At 41.6% G+C, this 20,925-nt stretch overlaps 1 protein-coding gene and 1 pseudogene across 2 annotated transcripts in view; one reads left to right on the top strand and one right to left on the bottom strand.

The window, feature by feature from the left end:
• Nucleotides 1–20,925, bottom strand: part of LOC118588690 — a 74,028-nt pseudogene that overhangs the window by 40,868 nt on the left and 12,235 nt on the right.
• The window catches only part of LOC118590343 (NACHT, LRR and PYD domains-containing protein 1a-like), a 65,089-nt gene that overhangs the window by 35,330 nt on the left and 8,834 nt on the right, over nt 1–20,925 (top strand). For both annotated transcript variants that reach the window (XM_036198275.1, XM_036198274.1), the window contains 4 exons: nt 14,689–14,780; nt 15,906–16,068; nt 17,062–17,285; nt 20,651–20,913. In XM_036198275.1, coding sequence (XP_036054168.1) covers nt 14,689–14,780; nt 15,906–16,068; nt 17,062–17,285; nt 20,651–20,913 — 742 coding nt within the window. The remainder of the gene's footprint in view (nt 1–14,688; nt 14,781–15,905; nt 16,069–17,061; nt 17,286–20,650; nt 20,914–20,925) is intronic.

Raw genomic sequence — 20,925 nt, 5'->3', positions numbered from 1 at the left:
TATAGTCCCAGTGTGGTTCTTGATCAGGAACTGCCTCAGCTCCTGGAGGATGTGAGGAGTTAGTCTGGTGAACTTCATCTGCATGAGTTCTAGCCTGTTTCCATACTTGCCTGCACTCCTCAGGAAGTAAATTATTAGAAAGTATCATGAATATATCATGAAAGGTGAGACTATAGGGTTGAGTTAAATATTGAAACTGTTTAACAAAGGAAGCAGAATTAGAAGTATAAGAACCCAGCTTAGCTTCTATCTGAGAGAGTTCTGTGAGAGAGAATGGAACATGAACCTTAATCAGTCCATCCACACCAGTCACCTCTTGCAAAGGGAGAACAGTAGATGGGTTTGAATGGCTGGAATCAGGCACTTTAGCAGTTCGAGAGCATGTAGTAAGGGGAGTAAAAGTTGGAGCCAGAGCAGGGCCTCTGGAAACAGCCGCTGCCGAGGAAGAAGAATCCAGAAGAGGAGCTGAAAGAACAGACACCCTAGGAGTAGGGGTGGGAGCCAGAGGTCGGATAGGTGGAGGTTCATTAGCAGGATCTAGAGTCAGAGATTCCAGAGTCAGAGAATCTTCCAGTTTAGGCATAGCTAGGAGCACATGAGCAGGAGAGAAGGAATCCAGAAGAGACGGTTTAGCACTGAGAAAGAAGAAAGCTATGATATAGGGCAACTCTTTCCATTTGCCTGTTCGCTGGCTGAAATTAGATAACTCCCGTAAAATATCAGGATTTTTTTGTTATTTTGTAAAGCATATTTGTACATCTCTTAGTACAGAGACAGATAAGCTAAGGAATCTTTAAGTAAGGAATTAAGCTAAGAGGTTTTAAAGCTTCAAGAAGACAGCCTAAGGGAAAGGAAGGACTGATAGGGATGAAAGCCTTATTTCCCATGTCTGCAGCAGAGAGGCAGAAAAATAAAAAAATTTAAAAAAAAAAAAAAAAAGGTAATCTGGAGCCAAAGCCCCAGGCATCCCCAAGGCCAAGGATGGATACCAGGCACAGGCTGCTTATCAGCTCGTCAGACAAGAAGCAAGGGGGAGTGGGGGCACTGTGTGAAGCAAGGATTCCCCGGGGAATCCTGAACAGCGTCTACCACTTTGTCAAGTGTGAAAAACATGTCATCTTCACACAGCCTGGACGCACCCAACAATGGTGGTCCAATTGCAAGGAATATCTCAAGCTGCAGACATGGGAGATGGCTAGAAATTTAGGCCTGCAATAGGGGCCGACCTTAGCCAGTAAAGACTGTGGCCGAGGGTTCCTCTAGTTCCAAGAATAACCAGTGAGGCGCCAGATGCTCAACAGTCATTCTCACGGACTCAAGAAACCATTTACGCTGGCCGAAAGGTTGGGAACTCACTAATCAGAGCAGTGGTGTTGCATGTGAATTTGTGTGTCCAGGCAAATGGACAGTAGTCTGTTGCGTACAGAGCAGAGTCCCCGGTTCCGGCACAGGGCACCCAGAAGTGCCTGTTCCATCACAGCACCAGAATGTTAGTTATTTGGTGGCGCTCTTACCCTGTGAGGAAACATGCCGAAACACAACAAATCCACAAGAGTTTTTGTTAAGATAGGAAAGGAAGAGACAGACGTGAACAGGCCTGTGGGAAACACCTGTGATCAAGGTAAAGAGTGAGACCGGGGAACACGGCGCCGGCTTATAAAGGATGGGCCACGCGTGTGTACAGGAACCTATGTGGCTACTCCACACATGCGCGTAGATCACATGGCTGTGTGAGCACTTTCTGCAACCACGCAAAGCCACAGGGTCCTAGTCACGCAAGACAGTTTGACCTGGAAATGGCTATTTTGAACTGGGAATAACTAGGCGGAAGTGTCTAGGTCCGCCAGGCATGCCCAACCGTGGGGGCATGTTGTGAATTCATATTATACATAGCTTCAGTTCCATCCTGACACTCAGTTCTTCTTTGTCCTCTCATTTACTGCCCTCTCATAGTCCTGCTAACAACTAAGCTCTTATTCTTCCAGCCTCATCTTCATCCTGTTTCTTTTTTTTTTTTTTTTTTAAGCTGAGGATCGAACCCAGGGCCTTGCACTTGCTAGGCAAGTGCTCTACCACTGAGCTAAATCCCCAACCCTCATCCTGTTTCTTTGCCCGCCATCTCTACTTGCTCTCTGCTCCTGGCTCTGATGAACTCTACAAGAGTTCTGCCTGACCATCTACAAAACCTCTGTGTTCTTCCCTTGTCCCTGGTCATGTCATTCTGTCTGCCTCTACAGAAAATGCATGTCTCTTCTTCCCCTGGCCATGTGGTTCTCCGCATCCTCAGAAATGTTGCTCCACCCTACCTTCCACCTTGATATGTAAAAACCTTTTTTGTTCTCAGTCAATTGCTCTGGAGGGCCACTAGGCCTCAAGGCAGGGGGATGGTCTGAGCTTCATTGGTTCAAGAAACAAAGCTATGTATGCATCTACCACCTGCTTGTCTTTGCCTACATATCCTTATCCAAGTACTGGCCTGAGCAGGAAGTTCACACACACATTCTATGGAAATTGTGAGCACAAGAAATTCATAACAAGGCACAGCTGAATGAATATTAAGCTGTGTAACACCAAATAGTCCATGCTAGATGGCTTCCCACTTGACTAACCCTTGTCCTGGTTAAGGCATAGCTTTAATACACAGCTGGACTCCTTATAACATATTCTTGTAGCTTTCCACATAGAACTACAATATGTCTGTGTTTGTTTGATTCACAGCCTTGCAATAGATAGGGAACAAGTGTGCCCTGGGCTCACCCCACCTGAAGATCAGAAAGTACTGCCTCACACTAACCTCGAACTAACAAATTCTTAACTCCTTTTACTTTCACCTTGGTTTATTAATCAGCTTGTTATCTAACCACACTTAGGAATGCAGTATTACACACAGATTCTCCTTTATCCCCCCCTTTTTTTAATTAATTTCCTTGACTTGTTGAGTCAATTCCCCTTACCATACAAATTCATAAAATCACAAAAAAATTAGAATATTCCACATATCAGTATCTGTAGAATATAATGTGTATATTCCACATAAATAACACATGGCACATTATCACATTTTAACATTAGTTAAAATAAAGACAAGTGAAATTTTTTTCAGCAATAAATGTGAAACTCACTATTTTATATATTTTATTTCTTATTCAAATGAATTTATGAATTCAATATATTTCTAGCCCTAATAACACAATATTTTTATAGTATATGAAATAATTTTATAACATTAAATGGTTTTACAAAAGAGAAAAATCTGCAAAACTATGCCTCGGGAATATTACAAAAGGAGAAAGCAAGAATAAAAATGTACTGTTACAATTACATACTTTTTTGACATTTTTTCTTTTGAAATTATAATTACATCATTTATCCCTTCCTCTTCATCCCTAAAAACCCTTCCATAATACACCTCCTTTCTCTCTTTCAAATTAATAGCCTCTTTTCTCATTAATTGTTACATGAATAAAAAAATATTTATCTACATATATATTCTTAAATATAATCTGTTCAATCTTTATAATGCTACTTGTAAATAATATACATTTTTTTATTCATTTTACATACCAACCACAGATCCCCTTCTAATCCCTCCTATTGCTCCCCTCACCCCTGCCTTTTCATCATCCTCTCCTCCAATAGGGTAAGTTCTTTCATGAGGGTACAGCTAAGCCTGGTACATTCAGTTGAGGCAGGACCAAGTCCCTCCCCACTTCATCAGGGATGAGCAAGGTGTCTGACCATAGGTAATGGGATCCAGAAAGCCAGCTCATTCACCAGGAATAGATCCATATCACCCTACCAAGGGCCCCTCAAACAGACCCAGCTACACAATTGTCTCCCATATGCAGAGGGTCTAGTCTAGTTCCATGAAGGTTCCACAGCTGTTGGTCTAAAGTTTGTAAGTTCCTTTGAGATTGGTTCATTTGTCTCTGTAGATTTCCCCATCATGATCTTAACTCCCCTTGCTCACATAATCCCTCTTCCTTCTCTTTGACTGGACTCCCAGAGCTCGGTCTGGTGCTTGGTTGTAGATCTCTGCATCTGCTTCCATCAGTTACTGGATGAAGACACGATGATGACAGTTAGGGTATTGACCAATCTGATTAACAAGGTAGGCCAGTTCAGGCACCCTTACCTCTATTGCTAGTAGTCAAATCTAGGGTCTTCCTTGTGGATTACCAGGAATTTCCCTAGCACCAGGTTTCTCCCTTACCCCATAGAATCTCCCTCTATCACAGTATCTCTTTCATTGCTCTCTCACTCAGTCCCTCCTTAGCTCAATCATCCTGTTCCCTCATGTTCTCATCTTCCCTTCTCTCCCCTCTATTGCCCCCCCCATCCCCAGTTTACTCATGGGGATCTCCACTGTTTTCTAGCTTCTCTGGAGCTGTAGGTTGTACTCTGATTATCTTTTGCTTTACATAGAGTAACCATTTATGAGTGAGTACATACCATGTTTTTCTTTCTGAGTCTGGGTTACCTCTCTCAGGATGATATTTTCTAGTTCTATTCATTGCCTGCATATTTCATGAGGTCATTGTTTTTTACAGCTGAGTAATACTCCATTGTGCATATGTACCACATTTTTTTAACCATTCATCTGTTGAGGGGCATCTACTTTGCTTCCAAGTTCTGGCTATTACAAATAATGCTTCTAAAAACATAGTTCAGCAAATGTCTTTGTGGTATGATTGAGCATCCCTTGGGTATATTCCCAAGAGTGGTATCATTGGGTCTTGAAGTAGATTGATTCCCAATTTTCTGAGAAGTCCCCATAATGACTTCCAAAGTGGCTGTACAAGTTTGCATTCCCACCAACAGTGGAAGAGTGTTCCTCTTGTTTTACATCCTCTCCAACATGAGCTGTCATCTGTGTTTTTGATCTTAGCCATTCTGACAGGTGTAAGATGGTATCTCAGAGTTGTTTTGATTTGCATTTCCCTGCAATTACTTAAATGTCTTTTGGCCATTTGGGATTCTGCTGTTGAGACTTCTCTGTTTAGAACTCTAGCCCATTTTTTATTTGGATTGTTTGATATTTTGATGTCTAGTTATTTGAGTTCTTTATATATTTTGGAGATCAGTCCTCTGTCAGATGTGGGGTTGGTAAAGATCTTTTCCAATTCTGTAGACTGTCATTTTGTCTTATTTACTGTGTCCTTTGCCTTACAGAAGCTTCTCAGTTTCATGAGGTACCATTTATTAATTGTTGATTTCAGTGCCTATGCTACTGGTGTTATATTTAGGAAGTGGTCTCCTGTGTCACTGTGTTCAAGACTACTTTCTACTTTCTGTATTCTATCAGGCTCAGTGTAGCTAGATTTATGTTGAGGTCTCTGATCCACTTGGACTTGAGTTTTATGCACAGTGGTAGGTATGAATCTATTTGCATTCTTCTACATGTTGACATCCAGTTTTGCCAGCACCATTTACTGAGATGCTTTCTTTTTTCCATCTTAAAATTTTGACTTCTTTATCAAAATCAAGTGTTCATAGGTGTGTGGATTTATGTCCAGGTCTTCAATTCAATACCATTGATCCACCTGCCTGTCTTTATACCAAAACCAAGCTGTTTTTTATCACAATAACTCTATAGTAAAGCTTGATATCAGAAATGGTGATGCCTCCAGTAGTTGCTTTGTTGTACAAGATTGTATATTGTTCTTTTGAGGTCTGTGAAAAATTGTGTTGGGATTTAATGGGGATTGCATTGAATCTGTATATTGCTTTTGGTAAGACTGCCATTTTTACTATATTAATCCTACTTATCCAAGAGCATGGGAGATCTTTCCATTTTCTGATATCTTCTTCAATTTCCATCTTCAAAGACTTAAAGTTCTTGTCATACAGGTCTTTTGCTTGTTTGGTTAAAGTTACTCCAAGGTACTTTATATTATTTGTGATTATTGTAAAGAGTGATATTTCTCTGATTTCTTTTTCGGCCTGTTTAATCATTTGTGTATAGGAGAGCTACTGATTTTTTTTTTTTTTTTACTTAATCTTGTATCCTGCCGTATCACTGAAGGTGTTTATCATCTGTAGGAGTTCCAAGGTAGAATTTTAGTATCACTTATGTATACTGTCATATCATCTGCAAATAGCAAAAGTTTGACTTCTTCCTTTCCAATTTGTATCCCCTTGATCTCCTTTTGTTATCTTACTGCTAGCTAGAACTTCAAGTACTATATTAAATAGACATGGGGAGAGTGGACAGCCTTGTCTTGATTTTAGTGGAATCACTTTGAGTTTCTCTCCATTTAATTTGATGTTAGCTGTTGGCTTGCTGTAAATTGTCTTTTATAAGTTTAGGTATGTTCCTTGTACTCTTGATCTCTCTAGAACCCTTATCATGAAGGGGTGTTAGATTTTGTTAAAGGCTTTTTCAGCATCTAATGAGATGATCATGTGGGTTTTTTCTTTCAGTTTGTTTATATGATGGATTGCATTGACAGATTTTTGTATGTTGAACCATCCTTGCATCTCTGGGATGAAGCCTACTTGATCATGATGGATAATTTTTTTTTATGTGCTCTTGGATTCGGTTTGCCAGTACTTTCTTGAGTAATTTTGCATTAATGTTCATGAGGGAGATTGGTCTGTAATTCTCTTTTTTTGTTGCATCTATGTGTACTTTGGTTATCAGGGTAACTGCAGCCTCATAGAAAGAGTTTGGCAATATTCTTTCTGTTTCTATTGTGTGGAACAATTTGATGAGTATTGGTATTAGCTCTTCTTTGAACTTCTGGTAGAATTCTGCACTGAAACCATCTAGCCCTAGGCTCTTTTTGGTCAAGGGATTTTTAATGACTGCTTCTATATCTAAAGGAGTTATAGGTTTATTTAAATTGTTTATCTGTACAGCTTATAAACACCTTCAGCAACATAGCAGGATACAAGATCAACTAAAAAAAATCAGTAGCCCTCCTATATACAATAGACAAGCAAGCTGAGAAGGAAATCAGAGATACATCACCCTTTACAATAGACACAAATGATATAAAATACCTTGGGGTTACTCTAACTAAGCATGTGAAGGACCTATATGACAAGAACTTTAAGTCCCTGAAAAAAGAAATTGAAGAAGATGTCAGAAAATGGAAAGATCTCCCATGCTCATGGATAGGCAGGATTAACATAGTAAATATGGCGATCTTACCAAAAGCAATCTACAGATTCAACACAATGCCCATCAAATTACCAACACAATTCTTCAAAGACCTGGAAAGAATAATACTCAACTTCATATGAAAAAAACAAAAAACCCAGGATAGCCAAAAGAATCCTGTACAATAAAACAACCTCTGGAGGTATCACAATCCCTGACCTCAAGCTCTATTATAGAGCTACCGTAAGAAAAACAGCTTGGTACTGTCATAAAAACCGACATGTGGACCAATGGAATCGAATTGAAGACCCTGACATTAACTCGCACACCTATGAACATATAATTTTTGACAAAGAAGCCAAAAATGTACAATGGAAAAAAGAAAGCATCTTCAACAAATGGTGCTGGCATAACTGGATGTCAATGTGTAGAAGGCTACAAATAGATCCATATCTGTCATCATACATAAAACTTAAGTCCAAGTGGATCAAAGACCTCAACATAAATCCAGTTACTCTGAACCTGAGAGAAGAGAAAGTAGGAAGTAGTCTTGAACTCAGAGATCACTTTCTAAATATAACACCAGTAGCACAGACACTGAGAGAAACAATCAATCAATGGGACCTATTGAAACTGAGAAGCTTTTGTAGAGCAAAGGACACGGTCAACAAGACAAAGTGACAGCCTACAGAATGGGAAAAGGTCTTCACCAACCCCACATCTGACAGAGGGCTGATATCCAAAATATATAAAGAACTCAAGAAATTAGACATCAAAATGCCCAACAGTCCAATTAAGAAATGGGCTATAGAACTAAATAGAGAATTCTCAACAAAGGAAGCTCAAATGGCTGAAAGACATTTAAGGAACTGCTCAACATCCCTAATTATCCAGGAAATGCAAATAAAAACAACTCTGAGTTACTACCTTACACCTGTCAGAATGGCTAAGATCAAAAACATAGAAGACAGCTTATGCTGGAGAGGATGTGGAGCAAGAGGAACTCTCCTCCACTGCTGGTGGAAATGCAAGCTTGTACAACCACTTTGGAAATCAATATGGCGCTTCCTTAGAAAATTGGGAATCGATCTCCCCCAAGACCCAGCAATAGCACTCTTGGGCATATACCCAAGGAATGCTCAATCATACCACAAGGGCATTTGCTCAGCTATGTTCATATCAGCATGATTTGTAATAGCCAGGACCTGGAAACAACCTAGATGCCCTTCAACTGAAGAATGCATAAAGAAAATATGGTACATATGCACAATGGAGTACTACTTAGCAGAAAAAAAATGACATCATGAGGTTTGCAGGCAAATGGATGGATCTAGAAAAAATCATCCTGAGTGAGGTAACCCAGACTCAGAAAGACACACATGGTATGTACTTACTCATAGTAGGATACTAGATGTAACACAAAGATAACTAGACTACTACACAACTCCAGGGAGGCTACCTAGAAAACGGGACACTGGGAAAGACACAGGGATTGCCCAATGACAGAGAAATGGATGAGATCTACATGAACAACCTGGACGACAGTGGGAGTAATGAAGGGCAAGGTTCAAGAGAAAGAGAACTTAGGGGAGCAGGAGATCCCAGCTGGATCAAGAACAGAAAGGGAGAACAAAGAATAACAGACCATGATAAATGAAGACCACATGAGAACAGGAATAGGCAAAGTGCTGGAGAGGTCCCCAGAAATCCATAATGATACATCCATTGTAGACTACTGGCAATGGTCAAGAGAAAGCCTGATCTGACCTAGTCTGGTGATCAGATGGCCAAACACCCTAACTGTCATGCTGGAACTCTCATCCAATAACTGATGGAAGTGGATGCAGAGGTCCTCGGCCAGGCCCCAGGTGGAGCTCCAGGAGTCCAATTGTGGAGAAAAAGGAGGGACTGTAAGAGTGTGAATTGTTGAGACCAAGATTGGAAAAGCACAGGGACAAATAGCCAAATGAAAGGAAACACATGAATTATGAACCAAAAGCTGTAGAACCCACAACTGGATCAGGCCTTCTGGATAAGTGAGACAATTAAAAATAGCTTGAACTGTTTGGGAGGCACCCAGGCAGTGGGACCCGGATCTGTCCTTAGTGCATGAGCTGGCTATTTGGAACCTTGGGCTTACACAAGGACACTTTGCTCAGCCTGGAAGGAGGGGACTGGACCTGCCTGTACTGAATCCACCAGGCTGAATTGAATCCCCAGGGGAGTCTTGGCTCTGAAGGAAATGGGAATGGAGGGGAGGGTCTGGGAAGAAGGTGGGGGTGGGGGCAGAAGGGGGCAGGACAGGGGAACCCATGGCTGATGTGTAAACTTAAAACACAAATATAATAAATAAATAAAAAATGTTTATCTGGTCTTAATTTAATTTGGGTATATGATACCTATCCAGAAAATTATCCATTTCTTTTAGATTTTTCCCATTTTATGAAGTACAGGTTTTTGAAGTATGACCTGATGATTCTCTGGATTTCTTTGTTGTCATTGTTGTGTCTCCTGTAAGACAAATTGATGAATGGTCTTATTAATAAAAAAATTTAGAACCAAATATTGCAGTGAAAACTGAGAGATTGGAGGGATAGAACAAGCCAAGCCAGAAGTTCTTACTGCTGGGAAATCCTCAGCCCAAGAGCGTAGTTAGAGTTTTTCTGCCTGGCCCACAGTCAGGACAAATCTCTCTTACCCACCAGTCCCACAGTTGCTCAGACCCAACCAAGAAAGCACATAGAAACTTACATTGTTTAGAAACTGCATGGCCATGGCAGGCTTCTTGTTATCTACTTCTTCTATCTTAAATTAACCCATTTCTGTTAGTCTATACTTTGCCACATGGCTTGTGGCTTACCAGTGTCTTTACATGTTGCTTTTCATGGCGGCAGCTGGCGGTGTCTCTCTCCAACCTTCTACTTCCCAGAATTCTCTTCTCTCTTGTCCCGCCTATACTTCCTGCCTGGCCACTGGCCAATCAGAACTTTATTTACACAGAGCGATATCCACAGCACAAGAGAGAGAGCTACTTCCTATATATTCACACCTATATACCTTTTGGTGCCCTGCCTTCTTACTTCCTCTCTCTACCCAGCTACATCACTTCCTCTTTCTGCCCAACTCTATCACTCCCTGTCTGTCTGTACAGACCTCCAGACCTCTAAGGTTAACTAGTGCTGGGATTAAAGGTGTGTGCCACCATGCCTGGATCTGTTTCCAGTGTGGCCCTGAATTCACAGCGATCTGGATGAATCTCTGCCTCCTGAATGCTAGGAATGAAGACATGTGCTACCACTGCCTGACCTCTATATTTAATATAGTGGCTTTTGTCCTCTGATCCCCAGATAAATATCACCAAAGTCTCCCTTTTTGTTTCTGATTGTGTTAGTTTTGGTGTTCTTTCTCCCTTTTGGTTAGTTTGGATAGGGGTGTGTATATCTTGTTGATTTTCTCAAAGAACCAACTCTTTGTTTTATTGATTCTTTGTATTGTTCTCTTTGTTTCTATATTATTGATTTCATCCCTCAATTTGATTATTTCCTGGTATTTATTCCTTCTGGGTAAGTTTACTTCTCTTTCTTCTAGAGCTTTCAAGTATGCTGTTAATTCCCTGGTGTGAAATTTCCCCAACTTCTTTATATAGGCACTTATTGCTATGAACTTTCCTCTTAGTACTGCTTTCATAGTGTCCCAGAAGTTTGAATATGTTGTACATTCCATTTTCATTGAATTCTAGGAAGTCCTTAATTTCTTTCTTTATTTGTTTCTTGACCCAGTGATAATTCAGTTGAGAATTATTCAGTTTCCATGAGTTTGTAGGCTTTCTGTAATTTTTGTTGTTGTTGAATTCTAACTTTAAGCCATGGTTGTCCAATAAAATACAGGCAGTTGTTTCAAAATTTTTGTATCCGTTGAGATTTGCATTGTGACCAAGTATGTGGTCAATTTTAGAGAAGGTACCATAGGGTGCTGACAAGAAGGTGTATTCTTTTACATTTGGGTGGAATGTTCTGTTGATGTCTATTAAGTCCATTTGAGTCATAATGTCTATTAATTCCCTTATTTCTCTGTTAAGTTTCTGTCTGGCAAACCTGTCCATTAGTGTTAATAGGGTATTGAAGTCTCCCACTATTAATGTGTGAGATTTGATGTGCAATTTAAGCTTTAATAATGTTTCTTTTACATGTGTGGGTGCCCTTGTATTTGGGGCATGAATGTTCAGAATTAAGACTTCACCTTGATGGATTTTTCCCGTGATGAATGTGTAATGTCCTTCTTGTTCTCTTTTTACTGATTTTAGTTTGAAATCTATTTTGTTAGATATTAGGATAGCTATACCAGCTTGCTTCCTAAGCCCGTTTGACTGGAAAGACTTTTTTCCAGCCCTTTATTCTGAGGTAGTGTCTGTCTTTGAAGGTGAGGTGTGTTTCTTGTATGGAGCAGAAGGATGGTTTCTGTTTTGTATCCATTCTGTTAGCCTGTGTCTTTTTATAGGTGAATTGAGTCCACTGATATTACGGAATATTAATGACCAGTGGTTGTTAATCTTGTTAATTTTTTGGTAGTAGTGTTATGTGTTTCCCTTCTTTGAGATTTGTTGGTGTGGGATTATCTATTGTCTGTGTTTTCATGGGTACATCTAGTTTCCTTGGGTTGGATTTTTCCTTCTAGTACTTTCTGTAGGGCTGGATTTATGGTTAGGTATTGTTTAAATCTTGTTTTATCATGAAATATTTTGTTTATTCCATCTATGGCAATTGAGAGTTTTGCTGGATATAATAGTCTGGGTTGGCATCTGTGGTCTCTTGGTGTCTGCATAATGTCTGTCCAAGACCCTCTGGCTTTCAGTGTCTCCATTGAGAAGTCAGGTGTTATTCTGATGGGTCTATCTTTGTATGTTACTTGGCCTTTATCCTTTACAGCTCTTAATATTTTTTCTTTATTCCATATGTTTAGTGGTTTGATTATTATGTGGCAAGGGGACTTCTTTTTTGAGTTCAGTCTATTTGATGTTCTGTAACCTTCTTGTATGTTCTTAGGCATTTCTTTCTTTAGGTTGGGAAAGTTTTCTCCTATGATTTTGTTGAATATATTTTCTGTGCCTTTGAGTTGTTATTCTTCTCCTTGTATCCCTATTATTCTTAGGTTTGGCCTTCTCATAGTGTTCCAGATTTCCTGGACATTTTGTGTTATGACTTTTTTGGCTTTGGTGTTTTCTTTGGCTGATGAATCTATTTCTTTTATTGTATCCTCTATGCCAGAGATTCTCTCTTCCATCTCTTATGTTCTTTTGGTTATGTCTGCATCTGTAGTTCCTGTTCATTTATTCAGATTTTCAATTTCCAGCCTTCCCTAGGTTTTTGTCTTCTTCATTGTTTCTATTTCAATTTTCAGATTTTGTACTGTTTCCTTCACCTGTATAATTGCTTTTTTTTCTTGGTTTTCTTTAAGGGATGTATTGATTTCTTCTAATTCTTTATTTGTCTTTTCTTCAATTTCTTTAAGGGAATTTTTCATTTCCTCTTTAAAAGCCTGTATCTTCTTCTTAGAGTCATTTTAAGGTTGTTTTCTTCTGCTTCTTCTGTGTTGCAATATTCAGGTCTTGCTGATGTAGAACCACTGGGTTCTGGTGGTGATATATTGCTTTTTATGTCATTGAATGTATTCTTGAACTGGCATCTACCCAGCTCTTCCTCCAATGGGTGAAAATGGTGTCTATGAGCCACTCTTGGTCCAATTGGAGCTCTTGGTCCAGTCAGAGCTGATGGAGTCTGTGTCTCAGGAAGCTGCTGCAGTCTCAGAGGATGGGTGGATTTGATGAGTAGAGTGGGGCTTGTAGGTTACAGGGTCCAGTGGTGGCATGGTATTCAGGCCTGCCTGCAGGAGTCCTGCCTGCTGGCCTGCAACTGGGCTGCAATGGATGGGGTATGGGGGCACTGGTTGTGCCACTGGATCTGAAGCACAGAGGCTGGGGTGATCGGCTAGGAGAACAAAGACTCACCTCTTGGTCCATCAGAGCTGGTCGAGTCTGTGTCTCAGGAGCAGCAGTGGTCGCAGAGGATGGGTGGGTTTCCTCCTTGTCCCTCCTTAGATTTCCCTATTTGACCTAAGGTCTCTCTCCCTCTCAATTGACCCTGTTTGCCCCGGCCAGCAGGGTTTCAACAAGGGCGACCCACCTGTGGGAGAGAATGAACAGACAGGGCGACACAAGAGACAGCAGCAAGACAGAATTCTGATCAAGCCACCAAACTTTATTTCTCTCCACATGGCTTATATAGCATAAGAGGGGAAGGGGCAGGAAGGAGGGAAAGGGAAAAGGGGCATGTAGAAAATGGAAGGGGTGCAAGACGTATGAGGCAGATCGTGCAACTGTGAGATGTCCGCTAAGGTCACTGGTCAGAGGCAGTTTATTCTGTTGCTAGGCTACCTGACCCTGGAATGCTCTTCACATTCGGTTGTCATGGCACCTGACTGTGGGATGTTCTCTTTGGAGGCCTCTCGTTACTGCTCTGGGAAGGAGCTTATGAGTTGTTCTTTGGTCTAGCTAGTACTTTCCATGGTTCATGTTTGGTTCCTGACATCTTGGTCCCTAACACCTGTTCCCTTAAAGAGTTCACTGAGGCTTTTACAAATCACTCCCTCCTTGAGTCATAATGAAAGCCTGGCAGTCACTGCCTGGTGTAAACTCTTAATCTGCTTGTATGACCCTCAAAGAATTCAAGCCTTGTGACCTTGATTTGGCCAGAGAATGGTTGGTTGTATGTGTATAAAAACTAGAAACTTCAGAGACTCAGGACAGAACAAAGAGAGAATAGCAGATAAATGTATGGAGAGTCAGGAGCTAAGTATGAGAGCTGAAAAGAGGCTGTAGATTTAGAATTGGCTTACACATAATAATAAAATGAATGGACTGAAAGAGCATGGTGTGCATAGATTTATTTGATGTCCTTAAGATTAAATTTCCAGCTGGTTGTAGATTCTCTCACAGACCGTGGGAGAGGGTTTTTTTGGGGGACTGGACCCTGATAGCCTTTGTTAATGTCTGACACTGGGCACTTAACATAAAGAATTGAGGTTTTTTCTTGCAAATCTGGATACAGGGAAGGGCGAGGGCATGACCCTGCATCTAGAGAAGCCCTTCTTCCTGTTCCATCTGACTGCACAACTGGGAAGGCTGAGAGTGAGAGGTCAAGGTGGCTTCTGTGACAAGACCTGTCAGGCCACAGGAGTCTATGTCTGTGATGATGACATTAACCCCTTCATGAAAGCAGAGCCTTCTTGACCTCATTGTGTCTTATCCTTCATCCTATCAGCACTGTGACTTTGGGAATTAACTTTCTAATGAGTAAACATTGGGAAACACATTTAAATTAAAGCAAAGGAGAGGTTGAGATGATCACAGTTCTGGGATATGGACACCCAGAAGGATAATGGCATTCTTATAGATACAGCCCAGAGAAGAGACATGGGACTGAGTTCAAATTCAAATGGCTTAGATTTTATGCGGGAATATCATGTACACAACCCTCCCTTCCCTGGTTTTTCCTGACATCTGAGGGAAAGAACTTGTCTGTGTACAGGAAGCCACATGTAATGGACCCTACTAAGAACCCAGATGGAGAAGAAACGGATGATAACCTGAACTCATGTAAGCGTCAGAAACTACAGTCAGGTATGTGAAGGGTTCAGACCCAGAGCATCATGATTACTAGATGAAGGGGAATCTATAGGGGGAAGTCATCATTTCTTTCTTTTTTAAATTTATTTTTTATTTTTTTTTTAGAATTTTAAACATGAGTATGAGTACTCTAGATCGTTTTTATCCCTCTATCTGCCTACTCCAAGTCTCCTTGTGACCCACATACAAACTCTCACTCTCTCTCTAAATCATAAATTATTCTTAAATATTATTATTAAATATATGTGTGAATACACATATGTTGGCATATGTATATATTAATACAACCTGATGACCCCATTTGGAGTTGGTCATGTATATATGTTTAAGGCTGACCATTTGGGATTGGATAACCTATAATGGAGTTCTTTCTGAGGAGGACTGATTTTATTCCTCTCTAGCAGCTGTTATCAGTAGCTGGGGCCTGTGAGATTTCCTCTATCCACATTAGCATGACAACTGGTGTTGTCATTGTGCAGATCTTATAGAGACAGTGATATTGTTGTGATTTCATGGGTGCAGTGTCCCTGTCACATATAGAAGACATGATCTCAGGTATGCTGGAAATCATTTCTATCCCCCTGTCTCTGACATGGAACAGTACAGTTCTCCACAAAGAGCCCCATGCCTCTAAAGGTCTTCCTCAATTAGAACACAGAGGGAACACTGCTTCCTTCTCTCCCAGCCTTGGGAGCTGATGCTGCCCCTCTATCAAGTCTCATGATTGCATCAGGCTCTGTACCAGGGCTCCCTATCTCATTCTGAGCTGCTATGGTCTGGGAAATCACCTCCAATCCCTGATCATTCATCTTTTCATTGAGGTTCTTTTTACAACCCACTGGAGACATGTTAGGAAAATCAACACACTGGACCAACAGGAAACGAAACACAGCACTTGGGTTAGGCACAGATATTGGGGTGGAAGGGTTGCTCAGAAGGCATGCAATAGTAAGAAAACAATATATATCATACACATAGCCACCAAAACAGTGATTAAAGTCTGTGGACACACTTCCTGGTAAGGCCCAGGCTGGCCAATCTGGAAGATAGTTCAGCCTTTAGGCCAGTACTAGGGAGGGCAGAGGAGACATAGAGTGACCACTTCCTGGACTCTTCCAGAGGAGGGGTGCTCACAATTTGCACCACTGGAGTTCTTCCATGCGTCTTCTCCTGACTCTCCAAGAGACAAGCCCCTGGAACCACTGGGGACTGAAGATGACTTCTGGGGACCTACAGGACCTGTGGTTACTGAGGTGGCTGACAGTGAGAGGAACCTGTACCGGTGAGTGAACTCTGCCTGAAAAAGGCTGACTTTCCCCAGCACACTGTCCACAAGGGATCCCCACAGATAGCACCCACCTAGTCTCTACTGTGTCTCCTCCTCACCTCCCCAAGGCAGGTCGCAAGGCCAGCACTGGAAAAAGAAGTGTGGGCTATTATAAAAATAGACATCTTTATCATAAAAAAATTCAAACATTTACAAAACTGGAGAGCACAAGAACTTTCCGGTCCAATCACTCAGCTCCAGCAACCATTTTTCCAAGTTTGTTCAACTACTCTCATCCCCCTTTGTCATCACTGCCACAGTATTGTGAGTCCACACACAAACATTTCACTTCACTATGCCTCCCTCGTAATTAAGACAGGACCTCACCTTCCTTGACCAGCACACCACTACCACATCAACAGAGCTGACAGGAGTTCTTCATTCCATCTAAACAGTCTGTGCTCAATTTTGTTTATTATCTGAATTGTGATTTTTCTGCAGATTATTTTATTCATTATGTAAACAACATCAGTCCCCTCATTATATTTCATTTCTCTTGCCTCTTAAATATGTACTTCAGGAACATAAAGACTAAAAACTGAAGATGTACCTCAGTGGTAGAGCCTTTGGTTAGTGTGTAAGGTCCTAGCTTGATCCACAGAACTTCACACACACACACACACACACACACACACACACACACACACACACACCATCATCATCACAGGCATAGCTAACTGCTCCAGGTGTGAATTACCTGTAGGTTTGCATTAGATCACTCAGTACTCACAAGTCTATAAGATAGTGTTGTCACTGTCCCTATACACAGATAAGGAAATAGATTTTGGAGTTAAGCGACTTAGTCAGAGATCCACATACAGCTAGAAGAAGAAACAGACCTCAGAGCCATCTGGCTGAAGTCTGCTGTGTCCCCAGCCCTGCACGGGTTCTGCACCCAGCAGAGGAGCAGAGCTGATGTTCACTGGTGTCTGCCTCTCCCTCTTCTAGAGTTCAGTTCCCTGTGCCTGGTTCCTACCACTGTCCCAACACAGGACTCCGCTTTGTGGTGACAAGGGCAGTGACCATTGAGATTGGATTCTGTTCCTGGAGCCAATACCTGGATGAGACTCCCTTGCAGCACAGTCACATGGTGGCTGGGCCTCTGTTTGATATCAAGGCTGAGCAGGGAGCTGTGGCTGCTGTGCACCTCCCTCATTTTGTGGCTCTCCAAGGTAACCAAGGGAAACATAAGGAGTAGATTGGTGGTAATGGGAGGTGCTGACATGTCACATAGCAGACAGTAGAATGGTGGTGATGAGGAAAGGTCTCATGACTTACTTAGCAGGGTAGAACAGGTTATGAAGGTGGACACTGAGATGTTTTGTCGTCCCTTCTTAGCTGATGTATCTTCTTTGAAGCACATGATTCTCAGCCTTGTAATTTTCTTTATGTTTTACCTGAAGGAATCCCTTCAGTGGAAAGTGATGTCCTCAGTAGCAATAGTAGCTGGTGAAAATTAAGTGATCATTACCCAACATGTGCCTCAGGGTCCCAGCAGGAAACAGAGAATACGCTGAGTAATTTAAAGTAATTGTTGCAAAGTAAGACTAAGGAAATTAACAGGGAACATTGTTACCCAGTGTGTACCAAGACTGTAGTCTATTAAACAACTACAGACAGGGAGAAAATGATGTCACCAGATTCAATTTGAAAACTAGAGCAACAGAAGAGGGGTTTCCTAAGAAAAGAGGGGGGCTCATCAAGTGTCCCAACCTTCGTGATCTCCAAAGATCTCTCCAGAAGCTTTTTCCTTTTTATTTATTCTTCTCTCATACAATACATCCAGACCACTGCCTCCCCCCTCTCTAACCCCCACAGTTCCCCCTCACCTCTCATCTCCTCCAGATCCACTGCTTCTCTGTTCCCCTTCAGAAATGAGCAGGCCTCCAAGTGATATCAACCACACACAGCATAACAAGTTGCAATAAGACTAAGCACAAACCCTCAGATCAAGGGTAGACGAGGCAACAGAGTAGGAAGAAAACGGACCTAAGAATAGGAGAAAGAATCAAAGACAACCCCACTCCCATGGTTAGGAGTCCTACAAGAACACCAAGCTAAACAACCACAGAATGTGAACAAAAAGAAGTTGTTTTAATAAATACCAAGTTCTCAGTTTAAGATCTCATAAAGAAAGCCATTACATGTCTGTACTCCCAGCTCTCCTGAGGCTGAGGCAGGAGAATTTAGAATCCAATTGCAGCCTAGACTACACAGGGGGAAAAAAACAGCAACAGGAGAACCAGATATTGTACAAGTCACTAGTGAGGTGAATTTCTTCTCCTGCTTCAAAGAGCACAGCCATAGGCCCACCATAGAGACCAGGAGAATCCAGCTCACAGCAGAGGAAGATGGTGTTTGTTCATGGTGATGAAGATGCGGAGTAGCTCCAAAAGTGACCTTAAGAGGGTAGATATGACAGCTGAAGAAGTCATAGAAACTAAAGTAGAAATTCCGACTGTTCCAGCTGATATAAGAACCATGAATAAAAAGGTTCATAGAATGACCTCTCAGGATTTTTGCAGGATCTTTGACTCAGGCACATTGCCTCACCTCAGCTACAATCTAAAACTGGGCAGCATGACTCAGTGACCCCTCAATCTAGCATCTTTCAACCCTAAAAAAAAAAAACTATAGTGATGACACTGCCAAGTTCTGTTGACAGCTTGAGATGTGACCTCTCCCTGCTCTCCTGGACCACAGATGTAAGATATGCTGACCATGGGAAACACTTCCTTGCACTTGCATTGGGGAACAGGGAACACCATGACTTCAGGCTTTCTGCCTTTAAATGAATGTGGATCTTCACAAGATGAGTGTGTGAAGAGTGAGATTGTCCTCGGGACCCCTGTCCTGGTGTCACCTGCTGCAGCCTTCCCCAAGTGACACTGCTCACTCACAGCTACAGCAGATGTGTAGAGTCATTCTGGATGTTTTCTGTCCTGAAACTTCTCCTTCCAAATTAGCCCCTTGTGTTTAAATTCATCTTCACTCATATTCAGGGTATTAACACAATAAATCTAGACTCTTGACAAAACTGTTGGATGAATGGATCCTTTTACAGTTCCCAATAGAAACCTGGCTGCTCTCTGTAACTTCATGGACTGGCCTCCACTGCCTCTCTCAGCATTCTTGTCTTCCTGCTTCTACTTGAATGTCCCCCTAAGCTCTGCTCTCAGCATGGAAGTGCTTTCCTAGTCCTAAGTACAAAACTCTTCACATTCCAGCCACAAAACAGTTCCAAAGCTGAAGAACCACATGATTAGGTTTATTACAACAAAAACCTGAATTCTGGTATCAATTTTCTGTCCAGGTTACTTTACTTGTAGCTCAAACAAAATACTTGACCAAAGAAACTTAAGAGAGAAAGGATTTGTTTTCCTCACAGTCCAAAGGGACAGTTCATCATGACATGGAAGTCTGAGAACATGGAGCTTGTGGCACCTAGTAACTTGTATCAACAGAGTGAGCAGGGAACAATGAATGCTTGTGCTCATGTGACTGTCTCCATTTTACACAGTCCTGGGTTCTAGACCATATAGAATGTTGCTACACACAGTAGATAGGTCTTCCCTACTCAATTAATCCAATCAAGATAATCTCTTACTATCATGCCCTGACTCCTACATCCAAGCTAATTCTAGATTTCATCTGGTTCATGTTTGACATTAACCATCCCAGGGATCCATTCAGCCTGTCTTCAGTGGACAAAGGTACCCTTGGGTCTCTTTCAAAATGGCAAACTGCATCCTGCAACACATTAGTGGACACCCCCATCTCAAGACACTGAGGCTATTGATGGCAGCACCTCAAAGAACCTGCTGGTTTTCAAGTTTCTGACAGTAGCCTCTGAAGCAGTATTCTTTATAGCATCTATAGATGAGATCATCGAGAATGTTCACTCCACTGTGAACGATCACCCAGCAGCTACACAGGGCCAAAGGTAAACTGTCTCCAGTGAGGGTTAGTCTGCATGAATCACCACTGGCAACAGGTCACACTCACCCTCCCTGGAAAGGTGAATTGATAATGAGGAAACATTTGATAGCTCTGCTGTGTTGTTACTGAAAGTTAATTAATAAAACTTAAATTTTGGTCATAGTGTTTTTTTCATAAACATCAAAAATAAATGCAAACTAAATAGAAATCATAACCAAAGAAACTTATAGAAGAAAGATTTTATTGGGAATTAAAGATTCAGAGGGTGAGTCCATGACCATTATGGCAGTGAGCATGGCAGGAAGCAGGCAGGCTTGGCACTGGAGCAGTAGCTGAGAGCTTACATCCTTATTGTCAAGGAGGAGAGAGAAAGGAACCTGGAAACAGCACAAGCTTTTCAAAACTCTAAGCCCACCCCAGTGACACACCTCCTCCAGCAAGGCCACACCTCCTAATCCTTCCCAAACAATTCCACCAACTATAGTGGTCATTCTCATGCAAACCACCACAATCATTCTAAATCCTAGGGTGCTAATTTTCCAGCCAAGCAGGGTTCAACGGAAACACTAAATCTACATCTTTGAATCTGTTCTTTCAGAGGGACAGGTGGACATCTCTGAGTTCCATGTGGCCCACTTTCAAGAACATGGGATGGTCCTAGAAACACCAGCCAGAGTGGAGCAGCACCACACAATCTTGGAAAACCCAAGCTTCTCCCCAATGGGAGTTCTACTGAGAATGATCCCTGCTGTCAGACACTTCATCCCCATCACTTCCATCACACTGATCTACTATCACCTCAGTCTTGAGGAAGTCACCCTTCATCTCTACCTCATCCCCAATGACTGCACCATTCGGAAGGTGACACTGAGA

This window comes from Onychomys torridus, chromosome 8, assembly GCF_903995425.1.
Source record: "Onychomys torridus chromosome 8, mOncTor1.1, whole genome shotgun sequence".
Lineage (NCBI taxonomy): Eukaryota > Metazoa > Chordata > Mammalia > Rodentia > Cricetidae > Onychomys > Onychomys torridus.
Note: the sequence above shows the minus strand (reverse complement) of the source record. Positions and strands in the feature narration are given on the sequence as shown.